We start from the raw sequence: 17627 nt of genomic DNA on the forward strand, positions 1-17627 counted from the left end.
AGAATGCAAATGTGTTTGCGTGGTATATATAAATTTGGTTATCTTTGTCACTAATTTCTTGTGTGGCGGAAGAAAAAAAGTTAGACTGAATTACATGTTTGTTGCTGAGTTTATTCTTCCATAAGAATAACATGGAAATGTGTCGTCCTATTTTTCATGTAAGCAATATTTACCAATGAATAATCACGTGGCAGCTGGTTTAGGATGCGAAAGTCAGATACACCGGTGATGGTTTCGTATCCTCAGCTTTCTCCATTTTTTCCTCGTCTCCCCTCTCATGGAGCTCGACGCCGCCCAAAACCCTAACCCCGACCCTCCCATCTCCGCCTACTACCAGACGCGGGCGGAGCACCATGCCGTCGTCTCCAGCGACTGGCTCGCCCACGCTGCCGCCGCCGCCGCCTCCTTCCCAGATGCCGGCGCCGGCGCCGACGCGGCCCCTCCCCCGTCCCCCGGGAGCAACGGCGGCGGCGTGATCGAGGAGTTCAACTTCTGGCGCCGCAAGCCTGAGGCTGCGGAGGCCGTGGCCGCCATCATGGCGCTCGCCGCCGTCATCCGCTCCAGCAGGGCCACCACCATGATGGAGCTCGAGATCGAGCTCAAGAAGGCTTCCGACAAGCTCAAGGTCCCTAAATCATCCAGTGCTTTCCCCTATTCCATCCTACTGCTCCCATGTGCCTGTTCAAATTATTGGCATAATATATGAGTATATTGCAAGTGACAGGATTTCTCTCCGAGTTTTGTCTAATTGGTGCTATTGACTAAGTATTAGTTGAAAACTGCATTCAACAACCTTACGGTGAATGATTTCATACTTTGGGAGTGACGTTGTCAAGTTAGGCAGGAAAGTTGATGAAATTGTGTTTGCAGGCTCTCTAAGTCTGCATTGCCAACAGACCTGATCTTTAGTTCCCTGACTCCCACTACAGTTAGTGGCATGATATCATGTTTCATAATCTATATCCTACAGGGGTTAAAGAAGTTTTCATTTTTCTGGGTACCTTATGGAAGCCCGATTTGCAGCGATTCTTATTATAGCTAATTAGCTCCCATGGCCTTAAGTGTTCCTCTGAAATTGTTGCATTTCTATTTATATTCAAAATTGTTACAACATGACATACCCGTCATGTTACTTCTACTTTGTCTTTATTTGTTTGTAATGGCATTAAAAAGGAAAAATTCCTACTTTCGTGATTTCATCTTGAATTTCACCAATTTTCACTTTTTCATCCTAAATGACTTCATTTGGTGCAAACCAAACCCTAAGTAAAAATTTAGCAAGTCATTCACCTAAACCAATTTGTTCTTTTGGAGGGCGCACGGGGTGGGGAGTGGGCCATCAGAGTGTGAGAACAAATGACGAGATGGTCTGTTTCAAGACACGAAGGTGCTGGTACTGTGGTTGTCATGCAGCCATGTACCAGCATAGTGCACCCATCCAATGGGTGTATAGCACATGCAGCTCAATTGAGTTCAATCATATATGAGAAAGATAACAATGTAGAGCAACTTAAGGGCATCTCCAATAAGGGGTACCAAGCAGGTACTTAGAGTCTCTTTCTTACTTTTTGGCTGAGGTGGAACAAAAAGATGAAGAGGTGGTATGCTGTAGAAGTAACAACCTTGGCACAAGGACCAAGAATATGAGAAGATAGTTTAATGAAGAAATGAGTATGCCATGTGGGTCCAAACTGAAAATTTTACTTTGATAAATGATTGATTGAAGAGAGAGAAAAAGGAATGGGAGAGAGAAGGAAGCTAACTACCGGTACTTCCCCTTTGCTGTTGAGGATGCCCTAAGTGCTCACTGCTCAGTACCTATATTAGTGAAGCATATGCAATGTTACTGAGTGTTGTGGTTGCATGAACTGCTAAGTAGCCAGATTAGAAAAGCAGATAGCAATTCTATTGAGTTTTATGGTTGTCGGCCAAGCAATGGCAGTCTGGTTGGGTTTGGTGTTGTGGATTATTTTGCCGCATAGTCTGTTCCAGCACCTAGACCAGCAAAAGAGGGTCAGTGAATGATTTGGAAGTTCAGGGTTCATTTTGCACCAAACAAAACATGTAGGAAGAGAAGTGAACTTTGATGAAAATTCAAGAACGAAAAGTTTTTTCTCATTAAGGATGAAGACCCCTTTGCATTAGCATAAAAAGTATTAGGTACTGTATGTCAAAATTCCCCCGTCATATTTTCTTGAGTCATACAGGGTTTGAATGTTTGTTCATCACAAGTTCTTTCATGATTATAATTGGTTAGGTTACTTCTGGCTGTTCATGTTTTTTTTGTGAAAGCTCCCATCTTAGACTAAATGAATTAACATTTAAAATTTGTCGACATTTCAGTCCTGGGATGCTACTTCCATTTCTCTATCTGCTGCTTGTGATTTGTTCATGCGGTTTGTAACAAGAACCTCACATTTGGAACATGAGAAGTTCGATGCAGCAAAATCTCGCCTGATTGAGCGAGGGGAAAAATTTGGAGAGATATCATTAAAGGTTACTAATGATTTGTTATATACTTTTTAATAAGATAGTTTGTGCTTTTAACTAATTTGGTGGAACAATATTTGTGTAGGCTCGTAAGACAATTGCCATGCTCAGCCAGGATTTCATCTCAGATGGTTGCACTATGTTGGTACATGGCTATTCCAGAGTAGTATTGGAAATCCTAAAGCTAGCTGCCTCAAATCGCAAACTCTTCCGGGTGCTATGCACAGGTATTTTGCTCTAGTCCTTTTCCTATTCAGTTATTTCAGTTAGGTTCAGCAAATTTAATAACTTTTTCATAGCTGGGCGGCAGTGAGGGTTGGGTGATTATGTTCATGCATGAACTGAAAGTGCATCCTAATGTGTTTGGACTGAAAATTCTATTTTTGTCATATCTTGCCCTTTTATCTTGGCAGTTACTCCGTAGATGTTATGTAGTTCCTTGTCGGTTGGAATTGTTACATCTTGAGTGGATGTATGCTCTAACTGCCAACATCTTGTCATTTACAACTTTCAGTTGTCCATGTTTTGTTGTTAGCCTCCCTCAGGCTAGTTACCACGATGACAAATGTTTTGTTTTTTGTGTTCATTTTGTGCTTGCAAAGAGCATGATGTTAAGTGTTATTTATTATGTTCATCTGTTATTTTGTTCACGTGCAGAGGGCAGACCAGACAGAACTGGCCTGCGGATGTCAAATGAACTTGCAGCATTAGGTATCCCTGTTAAGGTGCTAATTGATTCAGCTGTTGCTTACTCCATGGATGAAGTTGACATGGTATTTGTTGGTGCTGACGGGGTTGTTGAAAGTGGAGGAATTATTAATATGATGGGGACTTACCAGATAGCTCTTGTGGCTAATAGCATGAATAAACCTGTATACGTGGCTGCTGAAAGTTATAAGGTATTGTCTACTATGATGGTTTACTAACAATTGTTTCGCTCATGTTGTTGCTCTACAAGCTTTTTCATGTTACCTTTTGTAATAAAAATAATTAAAACCAGAACTGTTTGAATATTTAAGAATAGTAAATGAAAACTGTTGTATATTTAAGTCTAACAGGTAGACATGGAGATTCACACATGTTACATACAGTGTTGCCGTTTACTTTATTGTTTTTCATGGATCATTACGAGCAATTGATATGGAAGTGAATTTCATTTCAGTCATCCTATTCACAATATGTGTACATTTTAAGGAATTCAATATTCTACACTCCGCAGACCCATCTTTCATAACTTGCTGCTGCCCACTACTTGCACAAATCATTTGCCACTGCTACGACTTGTCTCGTTCATTATTCATCATATCCTAGCAGGAGGAGTTCATCGCATTTTCTGTGGTTAACTTGTTGCATCTTACACTCAATTGTTGGCTACATAATAGATTAGTTCCAAATTGTACACGAGTGTATACATATGATGGTGTATCCTGTTTGGTATCTTAGCATATAACTATCATGTGTTCTTTTTAAATATATGTTTCAGTATTTGATTAGCCTATGTTTGTGATACTTTTGTAGTTTGCTCGTCTGTATCCCCTGGACCAAAAGGACATGACACCAGCTCACCGACCAATAGATTTTGGAGTTCCGATACCAGCTGGTGTGGAAGTCGAGACATCCGCAAGAGACTACACTCCTCCCCAGTACCTCACACTTCTTTTGACTGATCTTGGTGTTCTGACGCCATCCGTTGTGAGTGATGAGCTCATTCAGCTGTACCTATGATCACTGTTATGGTGTATGTTGTCCAGATGAGATGTAACGTACTGGGGGTTGAATTGGGGGTTTTCTTGTCATTTTTCAGCTGTCTTTGCCCCAGTGCTGAATTGTTTCAAAGAATTCTCAACTAGGTTATGCGGGAGGATAATCCAGTTTTGTCCGAGTATCTTTCTGGAGTTCAGCAATAATTTTGATGTTAATAGTCCTATGTGATATCTGACTCCTGGAATCAAATGAGTTTGAACTTACATGGTGTAATTTGGAAAGAAAAAAAATTATATTCTCAAGTGGCTTTACAAGGTTGCATTTATATAATAGTGTCTTCGAGGGAAGGTGTCATTTTGGTATTTGTATCTCCTGCCGTCAAATTGCTAATGATAGAAGTGAATATTACCGTCTTGCACATTTGAACATGACTACCTCCATTTCACAATATCCAACATGCCAGGTGACTCAAAATCAAAACAATATTTGACAGAATTGGACCATACTTGTTCTCACTAGATAGATTAGTATGTCTTTCTATTTGTAGCAAACTAGTTACAATTCCATAAAAGATGGTGGACAAAATGTCAGATTAGGTGCTACATGAAAACCACGGTTAATTCCAAGTTTTCCATTTCCTCCAATGGATATGAAGTAATGGCATGGTAATATGTTGTGACGGTGGGGGATATCAATACTTCGTTTCCTACCCGGCCTGGAAAATAACGTACTCTCCATCCAACAAAGGATGTATCAACTTTGACTAAATTTGAATGTATCTATACACTAAGTCATGTTTAGATACATTCAAATTTTGACAAACTTAAGACATCTTTTATTGGCCGGAGGAAGTAATTGCACTGTCTTCGTTAGATCAGTAGAACAGATTCTGGGGCCTACCTACACCTTTTAGGATAATTGCATTTTCTGGTCCATCAACCCTGACCATACCAACCTTAATCACAGTGTATGCTAAAACCTATGATATGGGCAAGGTCAAATGGAAACATAAGTTCATACTAGTAAGCTGTTTTTGTTGGTCAAAACAAAAAAATACATAAGCTGATCAAATGAGGGAGGATCATTGGGCCACTCAAATTTGAATAGCTGCTTGATGCAAGTGTTGCACTACATTGACAATGAGGAACAAGATGAGAAAACATCTATTAGGGGTGATTAACTGCACATCACATTTTCTCTCTGCCAACCCATTTCCATCCAGGGGAACCCTATTACCTACGGTGCCTCTGCACGCAGGTGGTTGCTGTACAGAAGGGCCTGCATCAGCACAAGCTAGCATCTGTTACTGAAGATGCAATCAGCAGGCTGGAGATGGATAGGAGCATTGGCATGTATCCCAGGACAAGCAAATAGCACTTTCAATCCTTCACATCTGTGACGCCTTCAGGTGATATCTGAAACCTTGCTTCAGCTTCAGCCAGGCAGGGAGAGCTTACCACTTTACAGATACGCTCCTCCGCTCTTCCCTTACGGAGATAAAGCCTGACATACAGCACCAATGCGTTAAACAAGATGCGAGGAATTGAACAGAATCAGTGGCACAGTGATGTCAGGTACTCGGGTTACTCAAGAAAGCGCACCTCGTTGTGGAAGCATGAGCCATGATGTTCCCGCCAATGGGTTTGATCTGTGGCCCAGCAAACATCGCACCGCCATCCACTTGGGCCACAACTTGATTGGAAATTACCACTGCCACCCCAAACTAGAGCAAGCACAAGAACTTAAATGAGCAACTATCCATGGGACCAATATCTTGCTGCTAAACTCAGTCAGCTGATCGAATACCATCTAGCAGAATAAAACCAACACTACAAGCTGCAATTTGGCTCTGATATTGTTCCATAAGATCATATATAAGTACTAGACGACAATGACTTCATGATTGATTGGCAGCTAACGGCAAAAGGTCTCATGTACCTCATCCGCTAACTTCTGAAGGCTCCTCAGAAACTTGGCTAGATGCATTTGCCTTGCTGATAGCTCCCCTCTACCAGAGAAATCAGTTCTGTATAGGGCAGTGGCACTATCTACAACCATGAGTGCAAACCTGCAGCAATAGAGTTCAGCATCGAGGGAATAGTCCAATAATTACAACAGTAAGAACTAAGAAATAACCAACATGTGTAAGTAGAATCAAAACCTAAGTGGCTTGATAGCAGCAGGTAGCACAATACTCAGACTGTAACTACCGCAACTGGCACTTGTAGTGTGTAGGCATGTTAATTGCCACAATAGCATCATCATACAAAATAAGTTTTTATTGGGCAGTTAGTCCACTAGGATCTTATTCTATCCAAAGCAAATGTAATAGAGTAACTCTGAAAGATATGTTCTATCATGGTGTATGATGATGAAAAAAAAGGGAACTCACCTTGTCTCCACCATCATGGAAGCTGCTTCCAACAAAAGTCTTGATTGATGATCAGTATTATATGCTCTGGCATAAGCTACATTCTCCAAAACATCAGCACCATTCAAGCCAAACCTAATTCAGAATTAGCTTGTTTAGTGGTTGAATCATAATCCACATAGTAACACAAAAACAATAAATTTAACTGGTATAGGAAGAAAAAAGTTGGCATATCACCTGTCTGCTATCTGGAGGAGTCTTTGTGGCCTGAATGTGCCTTCTGCATCAATATAGAGAGCCTTTCCTTCACCACCACCTTGGTCCAATGGGAGCTGCATAAATCATCACCATATTTTTCAAGCTTGGAAAAAATAGACAGCAAGTGAAAGAAGGGGAATATGACGTCATGACGATATTTCCTATGCAGCCACAAATTGGTGGTTAAGAAAAGAAGTAGCCAGTCCTCCAATATTGAAGCAAAGAGATCACATATTGCTCTAGGAATTATGCTAGTATTAAGGTGGTGGTATCTTAACTTAAAATTGATATGTCAACATGATACCTGACATGTGACACATAGAGTGTGGCACAACTGAGTCTTCCCAGATCGAAATTCACCATAAAGCTCTGTGATAGACCCTGTTTCTATTCCTCCTGTTAACACGATTACACTTATTATTATGTACATATTATATCAAGGTTACTTTGTAGCAAATAGGAAATAACAGAAGGCAGAAACACACACCCTCCAATATTCTATCAAGTTCTCTTGATCCTGTTGTAACTTGGATAATCTCAAGCCTCTGTGCATGAAGTTGGGTGGCACTAGTAAATCCCAGTGGAACCAACTTCGAAGCTGCAAGATTTTTTTGTCAACACTCAAGCACTTCCATATAGTAACATCAATTTTAAGGAAGCAATGTAAACTATGTCCCTAATTCCTATTAATGGACACAAACAATTACTTGCCTGCTTCAATTATCTTATCGACTTTGGCTTCACTAATTCCTTTAATTTGCAGAAGATCTTTCCTTGGAGAATAAACAACAGACTCCACTGTGCACAGACCAGCATCTTTGAGCTTTTTCACATCGACTGCGGCTATTCCAGATGCCTTCATAGAAAATATCACATAATTTTAGTTTTAGTTGAAATCAATAGCTGGGAACTTTCTCTGAGAAAGAAAATCACTATGTTTCCATTAAGAAAACAGATCACATACAATTCAACGGCATACACAAGAGAATTCTGCAAAGGAAGGTTACTGTGGGCACATGACTAAATGTTAAACCGTCTTTTCACTATGAATTGCAGACACCAAGCATGGGAAATAAACTTTAGAGAGATTGAGGATGACAGAAAAATGGGATACGATTTCTTAACGACAATGCCTTGGAGACTAGACGAATTACTTTCAGAAACTTGTATAGATCTTTCACAAAATTTGACCGAATTAGAACATCATACAATGAAATTGTAAATGCACTAGTATTTTCCAGAAAGACATTGTGTGCGTCTATAATGTACATAAATTTTAGTTGCAATTAGAAATCGGTATTTTTCAGACTTAAAGAACTGGCAGTGCAGATATATGATCGTATTTATCACTTGATCTGCAAAAATAAAAAGAGCCCACATCGGGATAACCACGTCTCATATCAGGAAGACAAGAACAAAAGGTTAATAGCAGATCAACTTCGTTGAATCACTGGATCAAGATTCTGCTGATACTCGGGCTGACAAATTAGGTCTTTACTACCGATTAGAGAGCGTCCACATTCACTTCATACATGTGAAATCCCCAGCAAACAATAAGCGGGAATTTGGGGGTTCAGGGCCAAAATCTGTTCAAGGAAGGGGGCTCCAACCTCAATGCAACCCCAAATAGGCCGAAATGCCGTCTAAATCCTCGAGTTCACGCCGTTTCGTGGGGGCAAGAACCTTGGGTTTACGGCCGAGAACCCATCGAATCAAACACGAGAGAATTAGAGGGTAAGAAACATAAACAATTGCAGCATTCAGTCACATCCCTCATTCCATGACGAGAAAAAAAAAGCGAATCATCAAGAATGGCCCGTCCTTGCCGCCATCCGCGGGTGAGGACCGGATCAATTGAGAAAGAGAGGGGAAGGAGTGAGATGGGTGCGGAGCGTACCGTACCTGGAGCTGCTCGATGGGGTAAGGCCCCCCAGCCTCCTCCTCCTCGGCGGGAGCCGCCGCCGCCGCCGCCGCGGTCGCCTTCTGGTGCGCTGCCGCCGATGACGACATGGGGACCTACTTGCAGCGGGCTGAGGGATACTGAATGCGGAGGTGAGCTGAGAGGTGGGGTTTGTTTTGGGGTTCGAACAGAACTCGAAGGCGCCAAACTTTTTATAATTGGGCTTCGCGGTTGTCGGGGACGCGGCTTCCTTTCCTTCTCGCGGAAGACACTAGGCAAAACTTCTTTCTCCTGCCATTCTTTTTCTCCCTTCGTCCAAAGTCTGTATTTCACTCATAATATCTCACATTCTATAACCATTGCTCGCATTTGGTTGATTTTTTAGATCCTGACATTTATAAAATCAGACAAATCACTCCATCACCTGCAAACATCAATCAAGAATTCATCTACACGTGCGGTTTTAGTGACCACTTGGCCAATTTAGGACAACTCTATGGTAGTTTTTTTACCACACTTTTAACTTGATGACGTGTCACTACCGGTTGTAGGTATCACACGTCTCCTTTCTTTGCCGGTAGCCCAAACACGGTCTCTCAAGCGTATAGGACCTGGGCATTGTAGGGGCGTGAGCCAGCCTGCTTCTGCAGCATTTGGCTCAAGAAAACATACATTAAGCTTTCAGATAACTACACTAATTATGAGTAAATTTTTCGCCGAGCCCGGGCAACTGCGCGGGGTGGCCGGGCGGTAGCTCCGCCAGTGGCCTGAGCCCGGCGAACTTGGCGGGACCCTTGACCATCTTCCACTCCACCCTTCCATCCTCCTCGTTGTGGACGTGGCATGCAGCGGAGACAGTCCTGATGACGATGCCAAGCTCGGTGCTGACCATACACTAATTTACTCATAATTAGTGTAGTTATCTGAAAGCTTAATGTATGTTTTCTTGAGCCAAATGCTGATTTATAAAGGATTTGCCCAGGCTGCAGAAGCAGGCTGGCTCACGGCCCTACAATGCCTAGGTCCTATACGCTTGAGAGACCGTGTTTGGGCTACCGGCAAAGAAAGGAGACGTGTGATACCTACAACCGGTAGTGACACGTCATCAAGTTAAAAGTGTGGTAAAAAAACCTTAATCTACCATAGAGTTGTCCCAAATTGGCCAAGTGGTCACTAAAACTGCGCGTGTAGATGAATTCTTGATTGATGTTTGCAGGTGACGGAGTGATTTTACGCCTCCCACTCGTGGGCGACAACATGCGGCCGACACACCTCCTATGGCACCCCGTTGTCGACCACCATCCGCCACTTGTCCCACAACTCACCGTGCCGTTTCAGCCTCCGCTCGTCGTACCCCGCCACAATGTACATTTGGCTGCCACAGACGAAGCAAGAGCCTATCCGGCCCTCGACACCCCGTGGGCCATCTCCGACCACAAGTCTGTCACCGCTCGCACACCATGCACTCAAGCATGTGCTTGAACACCCATGCCCACACTTCTGTAATGTACAGCTACCCCGCGGGCGCCATTGGAGCCCACCCCTTTCCTCCAGGAAAATCACCAGCGCCTTGTCGTCCTCCCACTGCCACACACCCTCCAACGGCGCCCGCGGGGTATACGGTCCCCGGCTACCATGTTCCTTCTAGCTGTCCTCATACCACCCCCGCCCCCGCCCACGTGTTCATCACCGCACCGTATACCCTCACACTCCTTACAACCTTCTCTCCACGCGCTCATCCTAGATCTCGTTGTGGGGAGACAAGCCACATAGGACGACTCGACCACCACGTCGCAGGGGACTAGAGGCACCAGTAGCCACCTCTGGGGAGTATGGATCTGATACGTCGCACCGGACTTGAAGAGTGGCGGGGCCAAAGGTGAAGATGAAGGGCAGCGAGAGCGAGAGCCACTGCCACGTCATTAGGTGAAAAAGTGATGTACAAAAATCCTAATCGTCCATTATATCACCCTAAGTTGGACATGTCGTCACTAAAATTACTAACTTGGTGTTTTTTATAGATTTCAGGATTCAAAATTGACCACATGCGCGTTCATTATATTATATGGTTGGAGATTATTATTGTTTAGAACACACAAATACATTCGAGAAAGCTGAAATATGGTTTTTTATTTTCCTTTTACTTTTTTTAGAGGATATTTTCTTTTTACTTAGGGTCGTAGGAGAACAGGCCTGACACGTAAAAGAAGGCTTTTGGATAGGTAGTGGGCCGCTCTGAACGTCGGCCCATATCCGAAATCTCTACTCCGGTCTCTGGATCGGATTGACTCCATTGGTTTCCTCTCAAGAAAAAAAAAGTATCCACTGGCAGGTGGGACCTACGGTTCCGTGACGTGGTACTCCGGCACGGTCGCACGGCAGAGGCAGACCCTCTCTGCGCTTCTACTTCTTCCTCAAGCTCAAGCAGAACCTCCCCTCTCTCTTCTCCTCTCCCAGACTCCCCCACAAACCCTTCTTCCCCGAGCCCAAGCAAGCCGCGCGCAACCATGTTCCTCACAAGGTAATAATTGATCCTTCCCCTCTCCAGATCCCCCCACCCGATCCGCGGCTGGATTCCGCGCCGGCGGGGCTGCTTCTCCTGTGAAATCTTCTGGGATAAATGTTGTTGTGCGGGTATTTCGCGCAGGACGGAGTACGACCGCGGCGTGAACACCTTCTCCCCGGAGGGCCGGCTTTTCCAGGTGGAGTACGCCATCGAGGCCATCAAGGTGAGTGGGGGATTCTGAAATCTGAGCCATCCCCTCTTTTGCTCTCGATCTCGGCGCAGATTTGGTTAGGAGGCAACCGCGGTGTGTTGTTAGTAGTGGGTTTGTCTGCGCGCGAATGGCGGTGAGGTCGTGGTTACCCCGTGGGGGTCTGGGGTTGTTTGGGAAGATATATGCTTCAGGTTGCTTGATTCGTGTTGTTCTGTTGTATGAGGTGATGATACGGTAGGATGCTAATGCCAAAGCTGTTTGTGGATTATCTGCAGTTTAACTTGTAGGATTTTAGATGTTTTTTGCGCACAACAAACATCAACTACGCTGTCTAGTTTTAGGACGAATTCAACAGGTAGATGCCTAGCTGCTACGAAGGGCTTCTACTGCGTACAGGAATGGCACACTTGTTTTGGGTGTGATTTTGTATGTTCTAAATTGTGCCATTTCCGCGCACCTTCTCATGGAGCCACAGTGCAACAACTTCTTTGCGGTCCTAAGGGCTTGTAAGGAAGAAATTTGGACTAGGGTCTAGGGTCATTTAGTCATGGTTGTGTTGTTGTGAAGGCTCACGTCATTTTTGTTCCAAGTGCTTATTTGCTAGGTCAATTGCTGTGATTATGTCCTTTAAATTTCCTGGGTCATTTTAGGTATAGTTGCAGCCACTTTCAGTTTCAGCTTCAACTTCACTGTTTAATATTGCGATCCATATGTGCATATGAGTGATGTTTTTTATTGCTGTTGATGCTTTTGTAGTTGGGCTCTACTGCAATAGGGCTGAAGACGAAGGATGGGGTTGTTCTTGCTGTGGAGAAACGTGTGACCTCGCCATTGCTGGTAATTGCTGTTAAGTTGCATAGATATATGATTGCAAAACTACTTCTGAAACTGACTGTGACTATTTCCTATTTTATGGCCTGCTTCTACAATGTCCATAACGGTACCAAACTATGAGCTCTTTGTTGCACACTAGGATGATTATATTTAATTTTACTTTGGGATAATCTTATGTTTCTCTTTGGAAAAACAAGTATCGGGGTTTCTTAATGCCGGTAAAATTATCTTGGTGGATTAGATCTTCTTATCAATTACGTTGTTGCTTGGGTTTCTCTAGTACTATATATTTTCCAGTTTATGCTCCATATATCTGTTAATTATTAGTGTTTTGATATTTAACTTCTAACGTAAACTTATTAAGTGTTAGAACCACCATTGATGGGATCCGTCCCATCACTTATCTGTTGTGTGATGATTTACAATATGAAGAACTGGTGTAGACCTTCTTTTTTTCAAAAATATATGATGCAGCATATGACATTATCTGCTGGATACTTGATATGTACAACTGAGTTGCATTATTTCAGTGAAACTAATTGGTAAAACCCTCTCCATCATATTTTATGTGTGTGTTCTACTTTTTACATGTTATATGGCTGTGTGTCATGTCCAATTGTGTCAAATAAATATAAGAGCACTAAATTTTGCCTTTCATACAGGAGCCTAGCAGTGTTGAGAAAATCATGGAAATTGATGAGCATGTAGGCTGTGCCATGAGTGGCCTTATTGCCGATGCGAGAACATTGGTTGAGCATGCTCGTGTGGAGACCCAAGTACTTTTCTTTTGTTATTTTTTCTGTTACTTTCTTCATTGCCTTTTCTGTTTGTCTTACTGTGAGCTCATAATCAGAATCATAGATTCTCATATGGGGAGCCAATGACAGTTGAGTCCACGACCCAAGCTATTTGTGATCTAGCTCTTCGTTTTGGAGAAGGTGAAGAAGAGTCAATGGTGAGCATTTTTTGCTAGTATTATCATAACACAATATGACCACTGGAGTTTCTGATCTACTTGTTTGCTTCCACAGTCACGGCCTTTTGGAGTTTCTCTCCTCATTGCTGGTCATGATGAAAATGGTCCCAGCCTGTAAGTGCAAATTGTTACAACTGACTAAATGCATTATAACTGAATTTGGAGGCATGCTTGTACAACTGCATCTGAATATGTTCTTAACACATAATTCTACCTGCATGTTTTTGTTTGTTTGTTTGATGTTTTAGCTGTACCCATGTCATGGTGAAAACAAAGAAAGTAAAAACAAAGAATTATGTTAGTTGCATTTTATCTCGATTCTTATGTAAGGAATTTGAAGGAACTGTCGATGTTGTCAAAGTTTCTCTTTTATTGTTTATCCTGTTCCGTCCGTGCTCAGGCCTTAGTGTCTACCTTCCTTTTTCCCAGGAATTTCTAGAAGGTGTAAACAAGGAAAATCTTCATGTCTAGATCTAGTTTGTTGATATTCGGTGTTTGCATCTTGTTTCATGCAGGTACTACACTGACCCATCTGGAACCTTTTGGCAGTGCAATGCCAAGGCAATTGGCTCAGGTTCTGAAGGTGCCGATAGCTCCTTACAGGAGCAGTTTAACAAGGTAATAGCCCCTCCTTGCTCATAAATAAGTTGTGTTCTGGACACATACTTGGTTTTCAGAACGTCCCCTTGGCCGACTGATTTCGACTGTAATATATTTTGGAGTCAATAAAGTTGCGATACTTTCACTAGTACATTCTAGGCAAATGAACACATGATTGCCAAGCATCGAGTCTAAATAATGAAGATATCGGCAGACAAAGTTTTGAAAGTTTAAATAGACCTATCTCCAAAAATAGAACTTTCTGTCAACTGGAAACAATACCAAGAAGCTCTGAACTATATCGTACACTACTTAACATGACATGTATATGTACAAAAGAACTTTACATGATGCTTAGACAGCTATAAGGCTGACCATGAGGTCTGTCACATTGGATTGTCCTGGATTTGTATAGCCAGTAGGCTTTAACATTGAAATGGCATGTTTGTATAACTTTTCTTGTATGTGATATGCTTCCATTGTTATCTGTGAAAATTGATGATTGAGTTTCTTCTGTAGGAGTTGACTCTTCAGGAGGCTGAAACCATAGCTCTATCTATCTTGAAGCAGGTTATGGAAGAAAAGGTAAACCATGTGAACCCAACTCCATGCTTGTGATTTCAGCCAAATTAGGACCCTTGGGCAAGTATCTGGAATTTAAATATTACGTGGAACAGGTGACTCCAAATAATGTCGACATCGCCAAGGTCGCACCAAACTACCACCTCTACACCCCTGCAGAGGTCGAGGCAGTCATCGGACGATTGTGAAACACAGAAATCTTTATCTTATGTCAGCCCGGATACATATGTTCTGCTTCCGTACGTTTTACACCTTGATGGAGGTCCATGCCTTTCAATTAGCACAAGCACAATTGCTGTATGATGTTGACCTCTTTTTCATTTTGATGTGGTGTGGACAAGGATTATAAGATGATAGTGTTTGTGGACTTGTCACCTGAGATCGACAACCTTCTGTTTGATACGCAGGACTTGCAGCCCAACATGCAGTATTTGGCCTTTTCTGTTTGATACGCAGGAGCAGTAACAACATGCTGTATTTGCGTAACAATGATCGTTTAGATATCACAGGAGCAGCAACAACATGCAGTATCTGCGTAACAATGATCGTTTTGAAATGCAGTCTTGACCATATGTTTCTTTTCTTCCGGAACTGGCCTGTCACAACATCAAGTCGCCCAACAAAATTTTTTACTACTTCCATAGTACAAATTTTATATTAAATGGATGACACTTTTTATGGATAGTGCTTTTTAATAAAAATGAGGAAATGAAGTGCTTTTTTTTCCTAAAAAAAATCCAGTGAATCATCCAGAATGACGTGTTTTAAATTTTTTTTATTGTCCCTGGATTCTAGAAGTGCTCTAAGCATTCTCATCTTGTTCCGTTGTTCGGTGGCTTCTTGGCCAAGTGCTTTTTGAATAAAATGAGGAAATGAAGTGCTTTTATTTCTCTTCAAAAAACCCAGTGAATCATCCAGAAAGACGTGATTCTAGAAGTGCTCTAAGCATTCTCTTCTTGTTCGGTGGCTTCATGGCCGATCTACCTTGCGCCGGTTTACCCTTTGTTGGCTGCTTATTTTGGAGCCTTATCTCCAGATAAAAAGATGAGACAACCACGCGCCGTGTTCCCTTTTGAGAGTTGGTAGAGAAATTTGGAAAATTGAAATATTGTAAATGGGAACCACATTAGTACTATAACTGTAAGTCTATAATAAACATGGAAATTTGACGGTAACCAAAATTAGAGAACACGTGCACAAAAAAAATATATACGCAATAATAGTCGTTGGATAGAACACCTAGAAAGTTAAAACACGTACAGTACTATCCTGACTCAAATTAATCTGAGCTTCCTTGTTTCAAAAGTTTATTTTAGGAAATGTAGTGGATTGAAATCCTTAGGAATGTTTTCTATGTGGGTCATATCATTTGTAGGATTGAAATTCTTAAGAACGTTTCCTAATTTTGGTCACTGTCAAATTGCCATGTTTATTATAAGGGAGTGTTGAGCAACTACCGTTGACGATCTCGAAAATCTCAGGTTATTCTCCATTGGAGAGAAGAGAGAGGAGGGAGATTGAAGGAAGAAAAACTTGCCATGAAGCAGACAAAGTTTCACCCGAAGAAAAAGAAGCTTAGAATATAAAATCTCGATATATGAGATCTTTGATGTGATTCTCCCATTAATACCTAGCTCATGGAGTATTGTTTAAGTTCTTCTTATTACGATGATAAAAATCTCGATACATGAGATCACCGACCTGGTTCTAATTCACTAATAGTGAGATCAGCTGCGAATTAACGGAGCATCTGAATCTGAACCTTATTAAAACCCAAGCCCACAATGCAACAATCCAACTATCCAAGCCAAGTCACAACGTTGCATGCGACGCCCAATGCAACTTCATTGATTTTCCGCCGGTGGCACCACAGGAAATAAGCTAGGATCGACCGATCAGCAAGCCGGGGCAGCGTTGAAGACGCGGAAGTTGACGGGCAGCGCCGACGAGTACTTGAAGACGACCGGCGATCCCCTGGCGACAGGCCGCTTGAGGACGCACATCCCTTCGTCCACCTCCACGACGCTGCCGTCCAGCGGCACGACGCTGTCCTCGACGCCGCCGCACCACACGCGCACGTCCTTGAGCGGGCACGCGCACGACGTCGTGATCGTCGCCACGTACTCCCGCTGCCCCCGGAAGTAGTTCTCCGTGGGCGTCACCGTCACGGAGATGTTGGACTTGCCGCAGGACGATGGCTGGGCATTGCCTGTGCTGCTGTGGTAGAGAAGGGCGGCCAGGAGGAAGAGGCGAGCTGTGGCGTTGGCCATATTGGTTTGTTCTTCGGTTTCGAGGTCTTCCTCCGCTGCGTACGATCGCGTGTACTTATAGCGTTTGGCATAAGTTCCTTGCCATTTGGATTGAATTGGATCTCTTAAATTCCTTGTGTGTTAAGTTTGCAATTGATATGTTTTTGGTAACTGGCGTTGTCAAATCAAACGGCGATCTCGTGGAAATTTCATGGGCATTTATATAGCTAGACTGGTCTGTAGAAACGGCAATTATGCATTGATTTCGAATGTAAGGTTTGTACTTATTGATTTTCTTTCCCAGGTGAATTATGTATACAAAAGCTAGTGGAATTTTATTTAATCAGTAACACTGACTACTACTAAGTGACTCTTAGCAACCGCAAGTGGTATGCGATTTTTGTCCTGGCATGCAGCGTTGGCTCGACTAGCCAAGCCTTACGATTCAAGAAACGTATTTATAAAAAAAAAATACGATAAGCCAAGGCCATATATTAAACGGAATTTATATTGAGCGAGCGTTTCCCTTTAGTTTTTAGGAGCGAACGATCTGCTGGCCATCCGATTGAGAACACTGTGCCTGAGATCGTGCCACGTGTCTTATGGGTGACACTTTAGTTATGTGTCGTGGCAACTTTAGTTCTGGATGGATGACAACCTTGACCCATGAGGATGGCAAGTTTAGTTCTGTGCGAGTGACAACTTTACTCTGTTGCGCCAGAAAACTAGTGAACGAACGTTTAATTTCGTGGGGTGGCAACTTTACTTCTGTAGGGTTGGCAACTTCAGTCTGTGAGGTTTGCAACTTTAGTTCTGTGCGCATGGCAATTTTATCCGTCGCGCCGAAAGACCAGGGAGTGAACATTCACTCCCTATTCCATCCATATATTAAATCAACCAACCCTTACAAAACAATCTTTTCTAAAAGTAAAAGAAAATCACACGC

At 42.7% G+C, this 17627-nt stretch overlaps 3 protein-coding genes across 3 annotated transcripts; 2 read left to right on the forward strand and 1 right to left on the reverse strand.

Annotated features, from left to right (window-relative positions):
• The first annotated feature begins 222 nt into the window (after positions 1–222).
• Positions 223–4519, forward strand: LOC100824322 (translation initiation factor eIF-2B subunit alpha). The gene is made up of 5 exons (XM_003576111.4): positions 223–625; positions 2344–2496; positions 2576–2717; positions 3148–3389; positions 4009–4519. Exons 1-5 carry the CDS (start codon positions 278–280, stop codon positions 4213–4215), a joined length of 1092 nt encoding a protein of 363 aa, XP_003576159.1. The 5' UTR covers positions 223–277; the 3' UTR covers positions 4216–4519.
• Positions 4520–5081: 562 nt separating this feature from the next.
• LOC100826994 (DNA repair protein RAD51 homolog B) lies at positions 5082–8891 on the reverse strand. The gene is made up of 9 exons (XM_003575455.4): positions 8726–8891; positions 7535–7679; positions 7311–7421; positions 7128–7219; positions 6803–6897; positions 6587–6700; positions 6133–6262; positions 5796–5917; positions 5082–5697 (listed from the first exon to the last, which is right to left on the reverse strand). Exons 1-9 carry the CDS (start codon positions 8831–8833, stop codon positions 5574–5576), a joined length of 1041 nt encoding a protein of 346 aa, XP_003575503.1. The 5' UTR covers positions 8834–8891; the 3' UTR covers positions 5082–5573.
• Positions 8892–11084: 2193 nt separating this feature from the next.
• LOC100825853 (proteasome subunit alpha type-5) lies at positions 11085–14881 on the forward strand. The gene is made up of 9 exons (XM_003576115.4): positions 11085–11244; positions 11371–11452; positions 12197–12277; positions 12937–13050; positions 13128–13229; positions 13306–13364; positions 13766–13868; positions 14370–14435; positions 14528–14881. The coding sequence occupies exons 1-9, from the start codon at positions 11231–11233 to the stop codon at positions 14618–14620; spliced, it is 714 nt and encodes a 237-aa protein (XP_003576163.1). The 5' UTR covers positions 11085–11230; the 3' UTR covers positions 14621–14881.
• The last annotated feature ends 2746 nt before the right edge of the window (positions 14882–17627 follow it).

Source organism: Brachypodium distachyon, chromosome 4, assembly GCF_000005505.3.
Source record: "Brachypodium distachyon strain Bd21 chromosome 4, Brachypodium_distachyon_v3.0, whole genome shotgun sequence".
Classification (NCBI taxonomy): domain Eukaryota; kingdom Viridiplantae; phylum Streptophyta; class Magnoliopsida; order Poales; family Poaceae; genus Brachypodium; species Brachypodium distachyon.

Coding starts and splice junctions, on each gene's coding strand:
- LOC100824322 (XM_003576111.4), top strand. CDS start 278: ATGGAGCTCGACGCCGCCCAAAACCCTAACCCCGACCCTCCCATCTCC. Junction 626..2,343: donor AGGCTTCCGACAAGCTCAAG/GTCCCTAAATCA, acceptor TCGACATTTCAG/TCCTGGGATGCTACTTCCAT. Junction 2,497..2,575: donor TTGGAGAGATATCATTAAAG/GTTACTAATGAT, acceptor ATATTTGTGTAG/GCTCGTAAGACAATTGCCAT.
- LOC100826994 (XM_003575455.4), bottom strand. CDS start 8,833: ATGTCGTCATCGGCGGCAGCGCACCAGAAGGCGACCGCGGCGGCGGCG. Junction 6,701..6,802: donor CTCCTCCAGATAGCAGACAG/GTGATATGCCAA, acceptor ATTCTGAATTAG/GTTTGGCTTGAATGGTGCTG. Junction 6,263..6,586: donor TCCATGATGGTGGAGACAAG/GTGAGTTCCCTT, acceptor CTATTGCTGCAG/GTTTGCACTCATGGTTGTAG.
- LOC100825853 (XM_003576115.4), top strand. Junction 11,453..12,196: donor ACGCCATCGAGGCCATCAAG/GTGAGTGGGGGA, acceptor ATGCTTTTGTAG/TTGGGCTCTACTGCAATAGG. Junction 13,869..14,369: donor TACAGGAGCAGTTTAACAAG/GTAATAGCCCCT, acceptor TTTCTTCTGTAG/GAGTTGACTCTTCAGGAGGC.